Here is a 16,281-nt window from a genome sequence, read left to right on the forward strand (position 1 = left end):
ACTTTTTCAACCTAACCTAACCTACTAAAAGATGCATTATGGCAGGTTTAAGACCTATAGATTTACAAAGATGGGCCATGGATGGAAGAATGAAGAAGATGTTTTCTCCCCTCTCCTTTAGAATTAAGCTATTAACAATATATTATTCGCTCTGGAAGAAAAAGGAGTTAAAGTGGTTGCATATGCTGGTGACTATTGTGTTTAAGGGAGAGCTTCCAGACATCTAAAAGATATGCCTCAGGAAGCTCTACGTACGACAGCAAAGTGGGCCACCAAAAGTAGTCTAGGCCTAAATTCTTCAAAAACGGAAATTAAGTTTTATTTCAACAAGAGGAATCACCATGACACCTGTCTCTTTGGGAGTAATAAAGGCTTCATTTACCGAAAGCGCAAAATATCTGGGTATGTTGCCGAACAGAAAATTTAACATCAATTCAAACATTTTGGAAAAGGCAAGAAAGACAATCTTGCACTATACACCAGCAGGGGGAGCCATTGGAAATCGCATGTCATGCATTGGTTTCATACTGCAGTTCTCAGACCTATAATGCTATATGATGTTGTTTTTCGGTGGACGGCGCTCCAAAAGTCCACCTAATTGCAATGCTCGGCCGGATCCAAATGATGGCTTGTATGTGCTTCACAGCCGCAGTTGAGGCGACACCATCTGATGCACTGAATTTAATGCTACATCGAATGCCTCTGGAAAATGTGGCTATGGTCCTTTTTTCGTTTTGCGGGCGTCGTCAACATTAGGTGAATCCGCATTTCTTTTCCACATTTTGGCTTGGCCGCAAGGAGCTATGTGTCCACAGGCCTATCTTGTGTGTGGCCGAGACCAAGACAGGCCCGAATTTTAACAACCTAAAGCCACTTTGAATAGTTGCTTGTTATCCCTCATTCCCTACGCCACCCACCTTGACCAACATTTTCATATGGAAATATGCTACGGCAATGATCGCATTAAGCTTACTGAAATATTTTATAAATAAATTACATAAAATATATACACATATTATATTACATTGTTGTGAATAACCAATTATTAGAAGACTAGTCTATATATGTGGGTTTCAGTTTTCTATCAATCTTTAGTAACATCAATCTAGTTGTTCATTACGAAACGAATACGCGGCACAGCAATATGCATTTTTATGTTTATTGCATTTTAGTGGTTCTAGTGTCCGCATGGATTCACAAACGTTGGAAAGACCGACATTCGATTCGGCTAAGTAAATACTTTGCAGCGAAAAAATGGCAAATGGTGTTGGGAATCGGACCCTTGTATGGATCCAAAGGTAAAAGAAGAATTTGTGTATCTTCGCATTATCCAAAGGTGTTAAGTTCGGCCGGGCCGAATCTTGGATATTTACACCCCATGGGTTCTAAATACTTAATATGTATACACAGAAAAAAGTTGGCTGAAAGTTTGAGTTTCCCTTGGTCGAAGGATTTTAGCAATGATTGTATCATTGCTCCTACTCTACAATTGGTCTGCCCATGCTCTGCGATTTAAAGTGTGAAAGCAGTGCATGGGCAGAACAGTGGGTGGCTGTGAGGTGTGCCCTTAACTTATATCAGGATAGTATAAATAGGTTTGATCTAATGCCTCAATTATCTCATAACTACTAAATTTTTTGATTAAATGAGCCGTGACATTGCTGTAAACTACACTAATTGTGTTATTCGTTATAGTTATTCTAAAGAGATTTTGTAAGCTTGCTGAGGGTTATGGCAAAAATATTGTCGAATATTCGGGTCCACATATTTTCCTAGTCACTAGTGATCCGGTCATCATTAAGGATATTCTATCTTCAAAGCTGTGTGTGTCTAAACCAGATCTTGTGTATGATGGTCTAACAAATGCCTGGGGAAAAGGTCTAATAACTCTGCAAGGTAAGATAATTATGAAGAGAGCAGAAGACACCAATCTAGCATTTAATACAAAACTACCATATTTAATTGAAATCAGGCACCCAGTGGGCTCATCAACGAAGAATCCTTAATGGCTCTTTTAAAAATGCAAATTTGCAAGCATTTGTGCCGGTATTCAATAAAAAATTAGATATAATGTTCAAGAATATCGACGATGATATTGCCAAGGGCCAAAATACATCACTACTTCATTATATGCGCGAAATGACACTGCGAATATCTTTTGGTAAGTATCTGCCAGCAGTTGTTCAAGATTTTGTAAAATCTCTTGCTATTTTTATTCGCAGAGACTGTGATTGGAAGAGATTTGGATAAAACCGAATATGACGTGAAACACATGGCGGAGATTGTTTCAAAGTGAGTTATTTAACACTATAAAAACGTATTACCATCATAAATTTATTACCATTACTTATAACTTTTAAATACTCCAACGAATATTCCATAATAGAACATCGAGCTACTTCTCTCCTATCAATGAATGCTTTCCGATAAGGAGCGATCCATTTAAAAACGTATAAGTTCGACGATCGGTTTTAAAAGCATTCTGGGTGGTTCAACAGTAGGAACTAGAAGGTTATTGTTGTTGTAGCAGCTTGGTGTGTTCTATCCTTCGTTTACTTGATTCTATTAAGTGTCAAAACCCAGGAACTCTGCGACTAAAAAGGGGTGCCTTCAGAGGAATCTGGGTCTGAGTCGAGTTGGTCTGGCTGAGCAGTTGAACTGGTGACGTGTATCGTGTGGTGTCTGGGGCATACATCTTGCACATTGGCATCAATACTTGCTCTGTAGGAGTTGAGGCGGCTGCATCTGCCGGAACGTTATTGAGCTAGAACTTCTCTAGTTTGCCGGGGAAGATCAATTTATTTAGATGCAATGGGAGGCGGCCGTTCTCCAACGACTACATTTTACCGCATCTGCTACCGTGTCTGCCTGTATGTTGTCTGCACCCGCTTGATCTAGAGATTGTTGTTGTTTTGTCTGCTTGATTCTATTGAGTGTCAAGACCCAGGAACTCTGCGGATAAGATGGGGTGCGTCCACAGGGATATGGGTCTGAGTCGAGTGGGTCTGGCCGGGCAGTTAAACAGGTGTATCGTGCGGTCCCTGGTTACAATCGGGACATACATCTCGACGTCGGCATCAATCCTAGCTCTGTAGGAATTGAGGCGGCTGCATCTGCCGGAACGTAATTGAGCTAGAACCACTCTGGTTTGCCGGGGGAGATCAATTTCTTCAGATGCAATGGGTGGCGGTCGTTCTCCAACGACTACATTCACCCGGTAGTTATTTACCGCATCTGCTACCGTGTCTGCCTGAATGTTGTCTACACCCGCTTGATCTAGAGGTTCTCTCTTGTAGCGCTGAACCTCACACTCTAGATCATGTAGATCTATCTTAAGGCTTCTGGGCGGTGGATATATATCCACAAAACTATGATTTGCTTAGATAGCATGTAGTCATATTTTCGCACTGGAGGAGGAGGATCCTCCATCAGGAGGATCTTTGTCTCCTGATGGAGGTGGTCCACATCAGAACTGAAGAAACAGCCCGTCGCAGTTCGAAGGGCGGCATTCTGACAGAATGCCACTGCTTGTCACAGAGCTGACGAGACCACACTGGCGCTGCATAACTAACCACAGACCGGCCAATTGCTTTGTATGAGGTTTCTTTGTCTGCATCCCAAGTGCTGCCAGCAAGTGACTTGAGGACCTCGTTTCTACTTTTGACTTTATCGCTGATTGCTGTGGCATGTGGGGAGAATGTGTTAGAGCTGTCAAATGTGACGCCAAGTATTTTGGGACACTTGATGGTCGGAATCATTTCTCCATCGACCATTACAATCAGCTCAGTATTCACCTCAAGCGTATTTGTAGTGAACAATGTGGCTGAAGATTTGGTGGCGGATATCTTCAAATTTCTTACAGCGAAATATGAGGCAAGTTCATTGAGGTAGACGTTCAACCTATTGCAGATGTCATCAATGGGTGGGGGGCCTGATGCCACAAAACGATCTCTATGCCGCCTGGCGGGGGTGGAATGGAGGATAGGTATAGGTTGAACAGTGCCGGAGATATCACCCCGCCTTGGGGAACTCTTTGTTTTACTCTACGGTGCTTCGACTTCTTATCTCTAAATTACACAAATGACTAGCTACCACACAGAAAGATCAGGCTTGGCTGGAGGGACGTGTTGGCGATATCCTCAAATAGTTTGGCAGGGCTGACCGTGTCGAATGCCTTCGAGAGGTCCAGTGCCACGAGGACCGTTCTATCACGTGACCTGGGATGATTGAAGCCACGGCAAATGTGTGCGGTGTTGGCATGCAAAGCAGTTGATGTTGTATGCCATCTACGAAATCCATGTTGATATTCGGCGAATAGAAATTCTCCTACGATGTTCGGGAGGAGAAATGCCTCAAGCGCCTTTGCGAGGGAAGGGAGATCGGACTGTACGACTCCCCCAGACTCGGGTCTTTTCCGGGTTTCAGAGGCGGGATCACTCTGCCCATTTTCCAGACATCGGGAACTATAAGAATGTTCAAAGACAGGTTGAGGACAGTAGTAAGGTACTCAACTCCAGGTAAATCCAAATTCTTCAACATCACTGTAGAGATTCCGTCGGGACCCACCGCCTTAGACGATATGGCTTCACGGATGAAAATATACAGTTAACAAATAAATAAACACTTTTATAATTTATATTGTAAACTTATAAACCATCCATGTACACCGATGCCAAGGCTTGATTTTATTAGGTCTAAGAAGCGTTAATCTCTATCGATTTGATTTTTTTCAAAACTAATCCTAATATAAACTAATTTCTAAATTTTGTTACCAGAAGCTATTGTGTTGTGTAATCACATTTCGTAGGGCCGAACTTAGCGCATTTCTAATCATATTTTCTACTTGGTGCCCTATCTTGGAATTTTCAGGCAGTATTTAGTTTGAACAACCATAACATTACCTACATAAGAAAGTACGTTCTAATAAATGTATTCAACATTCCTTTCACTAGGACCTTGGAATTTTCGGGAGACTTTACTAGCAACTTCATATATCTAGTTGGAATTGTACGTGTAATTGCAAAAATGACAAAATACAAAATTGCCGCTAGCTTGATTGTTGAATTTAACAATATCATTTTAAAGGTAAGTCAAAATCAATACTAAATTCTGCTTTACGATTTTGTTCTAAAACTAGACTTTTGAAAAACGAAGTAAAAAGTATTGCATACCCACCACTACGGATAGATATCATATTGTATTAATTTTTTATTAAGGACAAACAAAAATTGATTTTCATAAGAAAGGATTTTTCTTCCAAACACTCCAAGTACTGGTTGTCTGTTTGCGCAAGCACCCATGCTTTGAAGCCATACAACAGCACAGCTAGTATCAGTGCCTTGTATTGTGTAATTTTTGTCTGCCGAGAGGTGGCTTTGCTCCTCATTTGCTTGCTTAAGCCAAGGTAGCATCTGTTAGCCAGTCTTTTCCTTCGTTTTACTGCAAAAATTTTTCATTTGTTTCTGAGGTGCCTAGGTAGAGAGAGTTGTTGACTATCTCAAAGTTGTAGTTTTCAACTTTCTCCATTTTCTTTATATGCTTACGTTTGTCTTTATATGCTTACTTTGTCTTATCTCCATTTACTGCCAATCCCACTCTCATTGATTTTTTTTCGATACTTTCCAAGGCTGCAATTGCTTCTTCCGGTGACAGACCCATAATATCGATGTTGTCGGCATAGGCGAGTAGCATACGTGCTCTTGTGAGTTTCATTCCTATTTTAACTGAGCAGCGTGTATCAGTAAGCGTCATCTTGCAAAGTCGTATCAGTTTTGCAGGAATACTAAACTCAGTCATAGCTTGATATACCTATGAACATATAGGACTGACGAAGGTAGCTATGTAGTCAACTAAAAGATGATAGGTGTTGGATTGTCCTTTTCGACTTTTTTCCCAGATTTGGAGCGGTGAAAGTATCTAGTTTATGTGTATTTCCTAAGGCCACACTGAGGAGGCTTAATGATTTCTGTAAAATTAGTCTTTAATCTTTCACACAGTACGCTCAATAGTACCTTGTATTCAATGGGGGAGGAGACCTATTCCTTTGTAGTTACCACATACTGCTTGTCCCTTTTCTTGTGTACGGGTCATAGTATGCTGAGTTCCATTCATCGGGTATGCGATCTTTTAGCCAGATTGCGCAGACGAGCTAATGCATACGCCTTATCAGCATGTCACCTCCGGTCTTAAATAGTTCACCGGGCAATCCATCGGCTTTTGCTGCCTTATTGTTTTTCAGCCGTGTAGACTTTGTTTCGACTAGGTGGTACACATTCTATACCATCCTCAGGGATTGGTTCTGTGGTATATTCATGGTAACCATAATCGTATACCAGCAGTTATTATCACCTTTGGCTGACATTTTGCGCAGAGTATTCCGTTATGACTTCCATCAATCATGCCAAGTGAAGTTCAAGTCAGTGACTAGCTGCATATAGTTTACATATTGACCGATCTCTCGATTTGACATCTTGAGCACCTAGAAGCCGCACTTTGTGTCCAATATGGCTGAAATTTTGTAAGAAGTGTTCTAAATATTATGACTTGTAATAACTGTACTATGTGTACGGTCCAAATCGGTATATAACCTGCTATTGCTCCCATATAAACTTATATCCCGAGTTGACGTCTTGAGCAGCTGGAAATCGAATCGAAGTGGAGCGGAGCAAAGCAGTCATAATTTTGGCGGAGCGGGAGCGTCATTTTTAGAACCCGGAGCGGAACGGTTTCCAAACTAAAAAACCCCTCAGCTCCGATAAATTACAAATCTTTTAAATACACATTTTCATACCCACCACCATATCATAGGGGGCATATTCATTTAGTCATTCTGTTTGCAACACATCGAAATATCCTTTTTCGACCCTACAAAGTATATATATTTCCGATCGTAGTGAAATTCTAAGACGGTTTAACGATGTCCGTGTGTCTGTCCGTCCGTCTGTTGTAATCACTCTACCACCTACGAATATGGAGATATTGAACTGAAATCTGGCAAAAGTACGTCTTTTTGCTGCACGCAGCATAAGTTCTTGAATGGGCCAAATCGGCTCATATATGGATATAGCTGCTACATATACCGGTCTGCCGATAAAGGGTCTAAAGCGAATAAAAGCTTTATTTGCTACCCGATTTCGCTGCAATTTGAAATAGTGAGTTTTTTAAGCCTTCCGACATCCGTTCCTAATATGGTTTAGATCGGGCTATGTTTAGATAAAGCTGCCATATAGACCGATCTGACAATAAAGAATCTGAAGCTCATACAAGTTTTATTTATTACCGGATTTCGCTGAAATTTGAATCAGTGAGTTGTTTTCAGATCGGACTATATTTAGATACATTTGTCATATTAACAAATGTGGCGATTAAGGGACTGGAACCCATAGAAACTGCATTTATTACCCCATTTCGCCGAGATTTGAAACAGTGAGTTGTTGTAAACCTCCCGACATCCGACCTAAATATGGTTCAGATCGGGCTATATTTGGATATAGCTGCCATATAGACTGATCTGCCGATAATGGTGTGCGAAGCCCATAAAAGGTTTATTTATTGCCCGATTTCGCTAATTTTGAAACAGTGATTTGGTTTAGTCCTCCCGTTGTCCGAACTCGGACTACATTTAGATATAGCCTGATATGCCAATTAAGGGTTTTAATCTCATATCAAGCCCTATTTCCATTTCGATGAAATTTGGAACAGTGAGTTGGATTTAATTTTGCATCTGGCCGAACCAAATTTGTACCAGATCAGACCATATTTTGTTATAAATTTGGAACATGGAGTTGCGCAAGGCCGTCCGGTATCCGAACCGCGTATGGTCCATATCACACCATATTTGCATATAGTTGCCAAATGGACCGATCTGTCACCATAAGCCATCATTTATAACCTGATTTCCCTGAAATTTGAAACTGTGACTTGTATAAGGCTTTTCGGCACCTGAACCGAATCGGCCTATACGTGGATATTTATATAGATATTGTAAGTTAATAATAATATAGGCTAATATATAGTAATCCATGGTTGTGTGTATTCATAGTTCAGCACGGCAAAACTAAACGAGTTTTTATACCCTCCACCATAAGATGGGGGGTATACTAATTTCGTCATTCTGTTTGCAACTACTCGAAATATTCGTCTGAGACCCCATAAAGTATATATATTCTTGATCGTCGTGAAATTTTATGTCGATCTAGCCATGTCCGTCCGTCTGTCCGTCCGTCCGTCCGTCCGTCCGTCCGTCCGTCCGTCCGTCCGTCCGTCTGTCTGTCGAAAGCACGCTAACTTCCGAAGGAGTAGAGCTAGCCGCTTGAAATTTTGCACAAATACTTCTTATTAGTGTAGGTCGGTTGGTATTGTAAATGGGCCATATCGGTCCATGTTTTGATATAGCTGCCATATAAACCGATCTTGGGTCTTGACTTCTTGAGCCTCTAGAGTGCGCAATTCTTATCCGATTGGGATGAAATTTTGCACTACGTGTTTTGTTATGATATCCAACAACTGTGTCAAGTATGGTGTAAATCGGTCCATTACCTGATATAGCTGCCATATAAACCGATCTTGGGTCTTGACTTCTTGAGCCTCTAGAGTGCGCAATTCTTATCCGATTGGAATGAAATTTTGCACGACGTGTTTCGTTATTATATCCAACAACTGTGTCAAGTATGGTGTAAATCGGTCCATTACCTGATATAGCTGCCATATAAACCGATCTTGGGTCTTGACTTCTTGAGCCTCTAGAGTGCGCAATTCTTATCCGATTGGAATGAAATTTTGCACTACGGGTTTTGTTATGATATCCAACAACTGTGCCAAGTATGGTTCAAATCGGTTCATAACCTTATATAGCTGTCATATAAACCAATCTTGGGTCTTGACTTCTTGAGCCTCTAGAGGGCGCAATTCTTATCCAATTTGAATGAATTTTGGCATGTAGTATTTTGTTATGATATCCAACAACTGTGCCAAATATGGTTCAAATCGGTTTATAACCTGATATAGCTGTCATATAAACCGATCTGGGGTCTTGACTTCTTGAGCCTCTAGAGTGCGCAATTCTTATCCGATTGGAATGATATTTTGCACGACGTGTTCCGTTATTATATCCAACAACTGTGCCAAGTATGGTTTAAATCGGTCCATAACCTGATATAGCTGCCATATAAACCGATCTGGGATCTTGACTTCTTGAGCCCTAGAGGTCGCAATTATTATCCGATTTGCCTGAAATTTTGTACGACGGATTCTCTCATGACCATTAACATACGTGTTTATTATGGTCTGAATCGATCTATAGCCTGATACAGCTCCCATATAAATCGATCTCTCTATTTTACTCCTTGAGCCCACAAAGAGCGCAATTCTTATTCGAATTGGCTGACATTTTACACAGGTCTCCAACATAAATATAATTTAATTGTGGTCCAAACCATATCTTAATATCGCTCTAATCGCAGAGCAAATATTTTCTTATATCCTTTTTTTGCCTAAGAAGAGATGCCGGGAAAAGAACTCGACAAATGCGTTCCATGGTGGAGGGTATATAAGATTCGGCCCGGCCGAACTTAGCACGCTTTTACTTGTTATACTTGTTATTTTTTGCAAATTATAAATTTGGTTAAGAATTGCTTGTATATCGCGGTATATGCCTAAGAAGAAAGGTCGTAAGATCCGTTAATATGGGAGCAATAGAGAATTTTGCAGAATCCAACGAGAACAAATCTTTTTTACGACAAGGTGTACAATAAGCACTGGCCTTGCAATATCAAATGTATGCTGGTAAAAGTATAACCCAAGGAAGTCTCTACGAGTATCTCACGGTATGCAAATTTTGTCCGAGTTGGCTGCAATTTTGAAAGTAGTGTTTTAATATGATTTTCAACATACACAGTATATATTGCCCAAATTGGTTTGTACCCTGATAAAGCTCCCACAGATCTCCCGATTAGGGAGATGGTTTCCCGAGATTCTGCCTGGCTGAACTTGGAATATTTTAACTTGTTGAATCTCAAATGCTTTACATTTTCGCTTTTTGAGTTTGGGGTGTCATTTGAGGTCAAAATTTGGATATCTAATGAGGCTCTACTTCCAAAGGATTTTTATTTAAAACTCATATTGTCCTAGCATTGGTATTAGTTAGCATTATTCTCGCTGTAACTTACATTTCAATGACATTAATTTCTCCTCTTTTTCAGTCAATGGAAAATTACAAACGACTACAAGGAATCGACCCAAGTTATATCGAAAATTCCGAATATACAGCCTTGGAGAACGTAGTCACAGCGATTCAAAGAAATGAGACCGTAAAAGAAGATACCTTAGGACCATTGTTGCATGTTTTCTTGGGCGTAAGATTGGTGTAAAATAGTACTATGAGAACAGTTGATATGTTCCCTTACTTCCTGCTCTATTTAGGCATTCGAAACAAGCTCTTCGACTCTCTACTATATCATACTTTTGCTGGCCACACATCCTGATGTTCAACAGCAAGCATACGAAGAGGTATGCAATATCTTTCCAGAAGATGATGAGGGCATTTTTGAGGTGACCTATGAGCAATTGGGTCATCTGAAATACATTGAGATGGTGGCAAATGAGGCAATGAGAATTTGGCCCATAATACCACAAGTGGGACGTAAGGTTGTGGGTGGCAATTTAAAGCTGAGCAATGGCGTAGTATTGCCTGAGGGCCTAAGAATTATGATAGACATTTATAATGTGCATCGTAGTAAGGAAATATGGGGTCCCGATGCTCACAAATTCAATCCAGATAATTTTCAGCGTTGCAATGTTGAAGCGAGACATCCGTATGCATTCATTCCTTTTACAAAGGGTATTCGAACTTGTATAGGTAAGTAACTAAAACAAAAGTAAGAGAAATGTTCTTCTGGAAAATAGTGCAAGTGCACGTTAAACAAGTAAAAGCGTCCTAAGTTCGGTCGGGCCGAATCTTTGGAACACACCACCATGGATTCCGATGTAAATGTACCTTTATTAACTGAGTTTGTATTTGAATTATTTGCTTCTTAAGAAGTACTCTCGGGAAAGATGTTTAAAGTCATAACTCAAGTCTTTGTTCCAAATTTTAGCCAAATCGGATGAAAATTGAGGCTTCTAAGGGCTCAAGAAGTCCAATCTGGGGTGGGTTTATATGGGTGCTATATCTGTTTATAGACTGATTCGGATTATACGTGACATGGATGTTGAAAGCCATAATTCAAGTTTTTGTGCCGAAATTTCAGCGAAATCGGATGAAAATTGAGGCTTCTAAGGGCTCACGATTTTAAATCTGGGGATCGGTTTATATGGGGGCTATATCTGTTTACAAACCGATTCGAATCATATGTGGCATGGATGTTGGAAGTCATAACACATGTCGTAATCTCAAATGTTACCCCTATCGGATAAAAATTGAGGCTTCTAAGGGCTCAAGAAGTCAAGATCGGTTTATATGGGGGTTTTATCTGTTTATAGACCGATTCGAATCATACGTGGCGTGGATGTTTAAAGTCGTAACTCAAGTCTTTGTTCCAAATTTTAGCCCTGTCGTATGAAAATTAATGCTTCTAAGTGTTCAAGAAGACAAATCCGGGGATCGGTTTATATGGGGGCTGTATCTGTTTATAGACCGATTCGGATCATACTTGACATGGATGTTGAAAGTCATAACTTAAGTCTTTGTTCAAAATTTCTAGTGAGGAAGCACTAAAATTACTTGTAAACACTCATTTCCCAAGAATAATTTTCACACCCACCACCATGGAATGGGTCTTTAACCAATCTAATTCTTCCATTTGGGTACACTTCAAAATGTAAAGATTATTTGTTATTGATCGTCTTAATATGCTGAGACTATTTAGCCATGTTCGTACGTCCCTCTGATTATTGTTAAAGTAACTGTGTAACATTTCCCTTCATTGTTGAACTTTAGTGGTGAATTTGCCTCTTTTTCTATTGGAAGTTGTATTGAAGGCTTTGAACGCCAGACAACGGTAACGGCTCTCGCCGTTGCTCCGTGTGCCCAGGTTCGAAGCCCGTCCGGGCTCTGCCGAATCTTTACTTTTTTAAGTGTTTTGCCTGTTAAATTTTACAATTTCTGTTTGTTTCTCTTTCGAGACGAGCTCAATGAGCGGAGATTGGAAATGGAAAAGGAAAGCCAAAGATAGCAACACACACCAACCACTCTGGGACGCATTTCGTCTTTGGTTAGAAGACTTTTCAACCAATTTTTATTACAAAATTGGAAAAACCCTTTGATTTAAAAAATTCCAAAGCCTAGATCCCTCATTTGGATACATGTTTTTTTTTTTACTTCATATGCCCCCTAAACCCATGCACATTTTTTTTGCGCTTAACAATATTTTGTAGCCTCCTCAGCAAATTTACTAAAAGATGCCGATTTCGATACCATCTTTCCTCGCTAGGGGTAGTTTGGTAATTTTTGTTAAAAAAAATTCGGGCGGAAATTATTTTTGGTTGTTTAAGGACGCTTTTTTCTGCAAAATTCAAAAAGAATGCTAAGACATCTTTATGAGTTTTTTTTAGTATTGCATATCGCAAGCGGACTTTTTTATAAATATTGGGTTGCCCAAAAAGTAATTGCGGATTTTTCATATAGTCGGCGTTGACAAATTTTTTCACAGCTTGTGACTCTGTAATTGCATTTTTTCATCTGTCAGTTATCAGCTGTTACTTTTAGCTTGCTTTAGAAAAAAAGTGTAAAAAAGTATATTTGATTAAAGTTCATTCTAAGTCTTATTAAAAATGCATTAACTTTCTTTTAAAAAATCCGCAATTATTTTTTGGGCAACCCAATAGAAGTTTTAGAGCACTATCCAGCAAAAGAATTTTGAAAATCGGACCACAAATGAAGATTTGTCAGCACGATCAATTTTTCGAAATGCCGAGGTGACCAACTTTAGGGACATGCTCAGAGGCGACCGGACCACCTAGGGCCTTAAAATTTTGCACACGATCTCGCTAACACCTCAGCTCTAACCATTCTGAATTTCCGCTCTCACACGACATATTTTTTACTATTTTTTTTTTTTTTTTTTCTCTCACTGTGCGACGTGTTATGTCGGAGAATCGAAAAGCAGATACACTGATGACAGGTGTGCTACAACGTCTGCTTGTCTTTGCATTTAAATTTTTATGAAAAAGCTGTTTCTCGTCCGGGTACATGCGGCCCCGCCTAACTTACCGCGCTTTCTGTACCCTCCACCATCTGAGACTCAACAAAGTATTTATATTCTTGATCGTCTTGACATTCTAAGTCGAATAAGCATTGCCGTCCGTCTGTGGAAAGCACGTTAACTTTCACAGGAATCCAGCTACGCGCTTGAAATGAATAATTTCTTTTAGTGTAGGTTTTTGAACCTCTATAGGGCGCAATTTTTGCTGAAATTTTGCAGAAAGTGGTTTGATTTGACTTCCATTAACTGGGCCAAATAGGTTCATAACCTGATAGTGGTGCCATATAAACCGATCCTGGATCTTGACTTCTTGGCCCGCTAGAGGGCGCAATTATTATGCGATTTGGCTGAAATTTTACACAAAGTGGTTTGGTTTGATTTACATTAACTGGGCCAGGTATGGTTCAAATCGGTTAATAACTTGATAGATCTGTCATATAACGATCCATGATCAATTATTATCCGATTTGGCTGAAATTTTGCAGAAAGTGATCTGTTATGACTCCCAACAACTGCGCTGAGTATGGTTCAAATCGGTTCATAGCCTGATATAGTTGCCATGTAAACCGATTTTCTGATTATACTTTTTGAGCCTCTGGACTTTTACTATGACATTGAACATATGTATTAAATGTGATCTGAATCGTTCCATAATCCCGAATTTACTTCTTGATCCACTATAGGGCTGAAATGTTGCACAAGTATGGTCCCATTAGATTCATAACTTGGTATATCTCCAATAGTATAGCAATTCTTACCCTTTATCTTTTGTTTGCCTATAAAGATGTATCGGGCAAGGAACGTGACAAATGCGATTCATGGTGGAGGGTATATAAGATTCGGCCCGGACTACTGAGGTACAGGGTATTATAACACTACAGGTTATTATAACACTACTGAGGTAGAGGGTATTATAACTTAGTGAATTTATTTGTAACACCCAAAAGGAACAGAGATAGACCCATTAAGTATAGCGATCGTCTCAGAATCACTTTTTGATTCGATTTAGCTGTCCGTATGTCTCTCCGTCTGTCCATGTTAATTTGTGTACAAAGTACAAGTCGCAATTTTCATCCGATCGTCTTCAAATTTGGCACAAGCTTTCCTTGAGCCTAGAGACGAAGCCTATTGAAATTGGAAAAAATCGGTTCAGATTTTGATATAGCTACAATATAAAGGGTGATTTTTTTGAGGTTAGGATTTTCATGCATTAGTATTTGACAGATCACGTGGGATTTCAGACATGGTGTCAAAGAGAAAGATGCTCAGTATGCTTTGACATTTCATCATGAATAGACTTACTAACGAGCAACGCTTGCAAATCATTGAATTTTATTACCAAAATCAGTGTTCGGTTCGAAATGTGTTCATTCACCGTAACGTTGCGTCCAACAGCATCTTTGAAAAAATACGGTCCAATGATTCCACCAGCGTACAAACCACACCAAACAGTGCATTTTTCGGGATGCATGGGCAGTTCTTGAACGGCTTCTGGTTGCTCTTCACTCCAAATGCGGCAATTTTGCTTATTTACGTAGCCATTCAACCAGAAATGAGCCTCATCGCTGAACGGTGAATGAACACATTTCGAACCGAACACTGATTTTGGTAATAAAATTCAATGATTTGCAAGCGTTGCTCGTTAGTAAGTCTATTCATGATGAAATGTCAAAGCATACTGAGCATCTTTCTCTTTGACACCATGTCTGAAATCCCACGTGATCTGTCAAATACTAATGCATGAAAATCCTAACCTCAAAAAAATCACCCTTTATATTCGTCCGATTTGGACTAAAACTGTAATTTTATCGTTATTTGTAAACCGATTCTGACGAAATTTTGCCCGAGTGATTCCGTTATATGTTTCGACATAATTAATGAATTTCATAGAAATCGTTTCAGATTTAGATATAGCTCCCGTATATATGTTCGTCCCATTTGAACTAAAACTGCAATTATATCGTTATTTGTAAACCGATTCTCACGAAATTTTGCAGGAATAATTCTCTTATAAGTCTCGACGTCATTGGTGAATTTCATAGGAATCGGTCAGTTTTAGGTATAGCTCCCTATATATGCATCTTCCGATTTTCACTTTTCAGGCCTTTGCTAACTCGTTCATCAATCTTCTCAAAAAATCAAATTCAAATTTAATTTTAAATTCGACGACGTAGCCTCCGTATCCAATGTGGTGTAGGGTATGAAAAGATCGGCTTCGCTCGACTTTAGCATGTTCTTACTTGTTTTTAATTTAATTTCATTTCTGTGGTTTTTTTTTTTCTTCTTTAATTTTCTTGCAGGCATGAAATACTCAATAATCAATATTAAAATTGCTTTGGCCAAATTGCTCAAGAGGTATAGATTTTCAACGAGGGCGAAGATGGAAGATTTTGTTTTTGAAAATCACATTGTTCTACAATTAATGCAGCATCCAAATATAAAAATTGAAAAAAGGAAAATGTCTGAAAATAGATAACGAAAAGCCATATATTTCAAACGAAAGTTTGGAATATTGGTGGCAAAAAAAAAAATTTAATATACGCCTTTTATGTAGTACTGTATGGCACAACTTTCTATAAAAAAGTATCGAAAAAAACTAGCAATACATTTACTTCTAAGCCTGTATTAAACATTAAACTGTCATGTCAAAAATGCTCCATGTTTTTTTTTAAATGTTCTTAAATAAGATTAAACCTGCTCGATTTGCCAATGTAATTTTCCTTTAGTAAACACTTGATAAGAGGAACGGTTATTTAATATTGAATTTTAATAGATGCAGAAAGATGCATCTTATTACACAGTGGAATAAATTAAGGGTTTAAGCCTAGAGGTGCTCCTAAGTACTTGATCCCAAATTTCAATTCAAATGTAAGGACCCAAAGTCGACATTCAACCAATCAATTAGTCGACTTTTTTATAATAAAGTCAAAAAGTCGAATGATTAAAAAATAAAAAATTCAATGATTAAAAAGTTGAATAACCGATTCTGAAGTCGAAAAGGAAGCTACACAGAGAAAAAAAAGCTGCACAGAGATACAAGTTTTGCTTCTAGGTAAGAATTGATTCCAAATGTTCTGAGATG

The 16,281-nt window shown here is 39.1% G+C and overlaps 1 protein-coding gene across 1 annotated transcript; it reads left to right on the top strand.

Annotated features, from left to right (window-relative positions):
• The first annotated feature begins 341 nt into the window (after window positions 1-341).
• Window positions 342-15,675, top strand: LOC131997026 (probable cytochrome P450 313a4). Its single transcript, XM_059367273.1, has 8 exons — window positions 342-402; window positions 1,696-1,896; window positions 1,973-2,161; window positions 2,223-2,292; window positions 4,953-5,085; window positions 10,200-10,352; window positions 10,420-10,855; window positions 15,500-15,675. Exons 1-8 carry the CDS (start codon window positions 342-344, stop codon window positions 15,673-15,675), a joined length of 1,419 nt encoding a protein of 472 aa, XP_059223256.1.
• The last annotated feature ends 606 nt before the right edge of the window (window positions 15,676-16,281 follow it).

The sequence above is a fragment of the Stomoxys calcitrans genome, chromosome 4 (genome assembly GCF_963082655.1).
Source record: "Stomoxys calcitrans chromosome 4, idStoCalc2.1, whole genome shotgun sequence".
NCBI lineage: Eukaryota > Metazoa > Arthropoda > Insecta > Diptera > Muscidae > Stomoxys > Stomoxys calcitrans.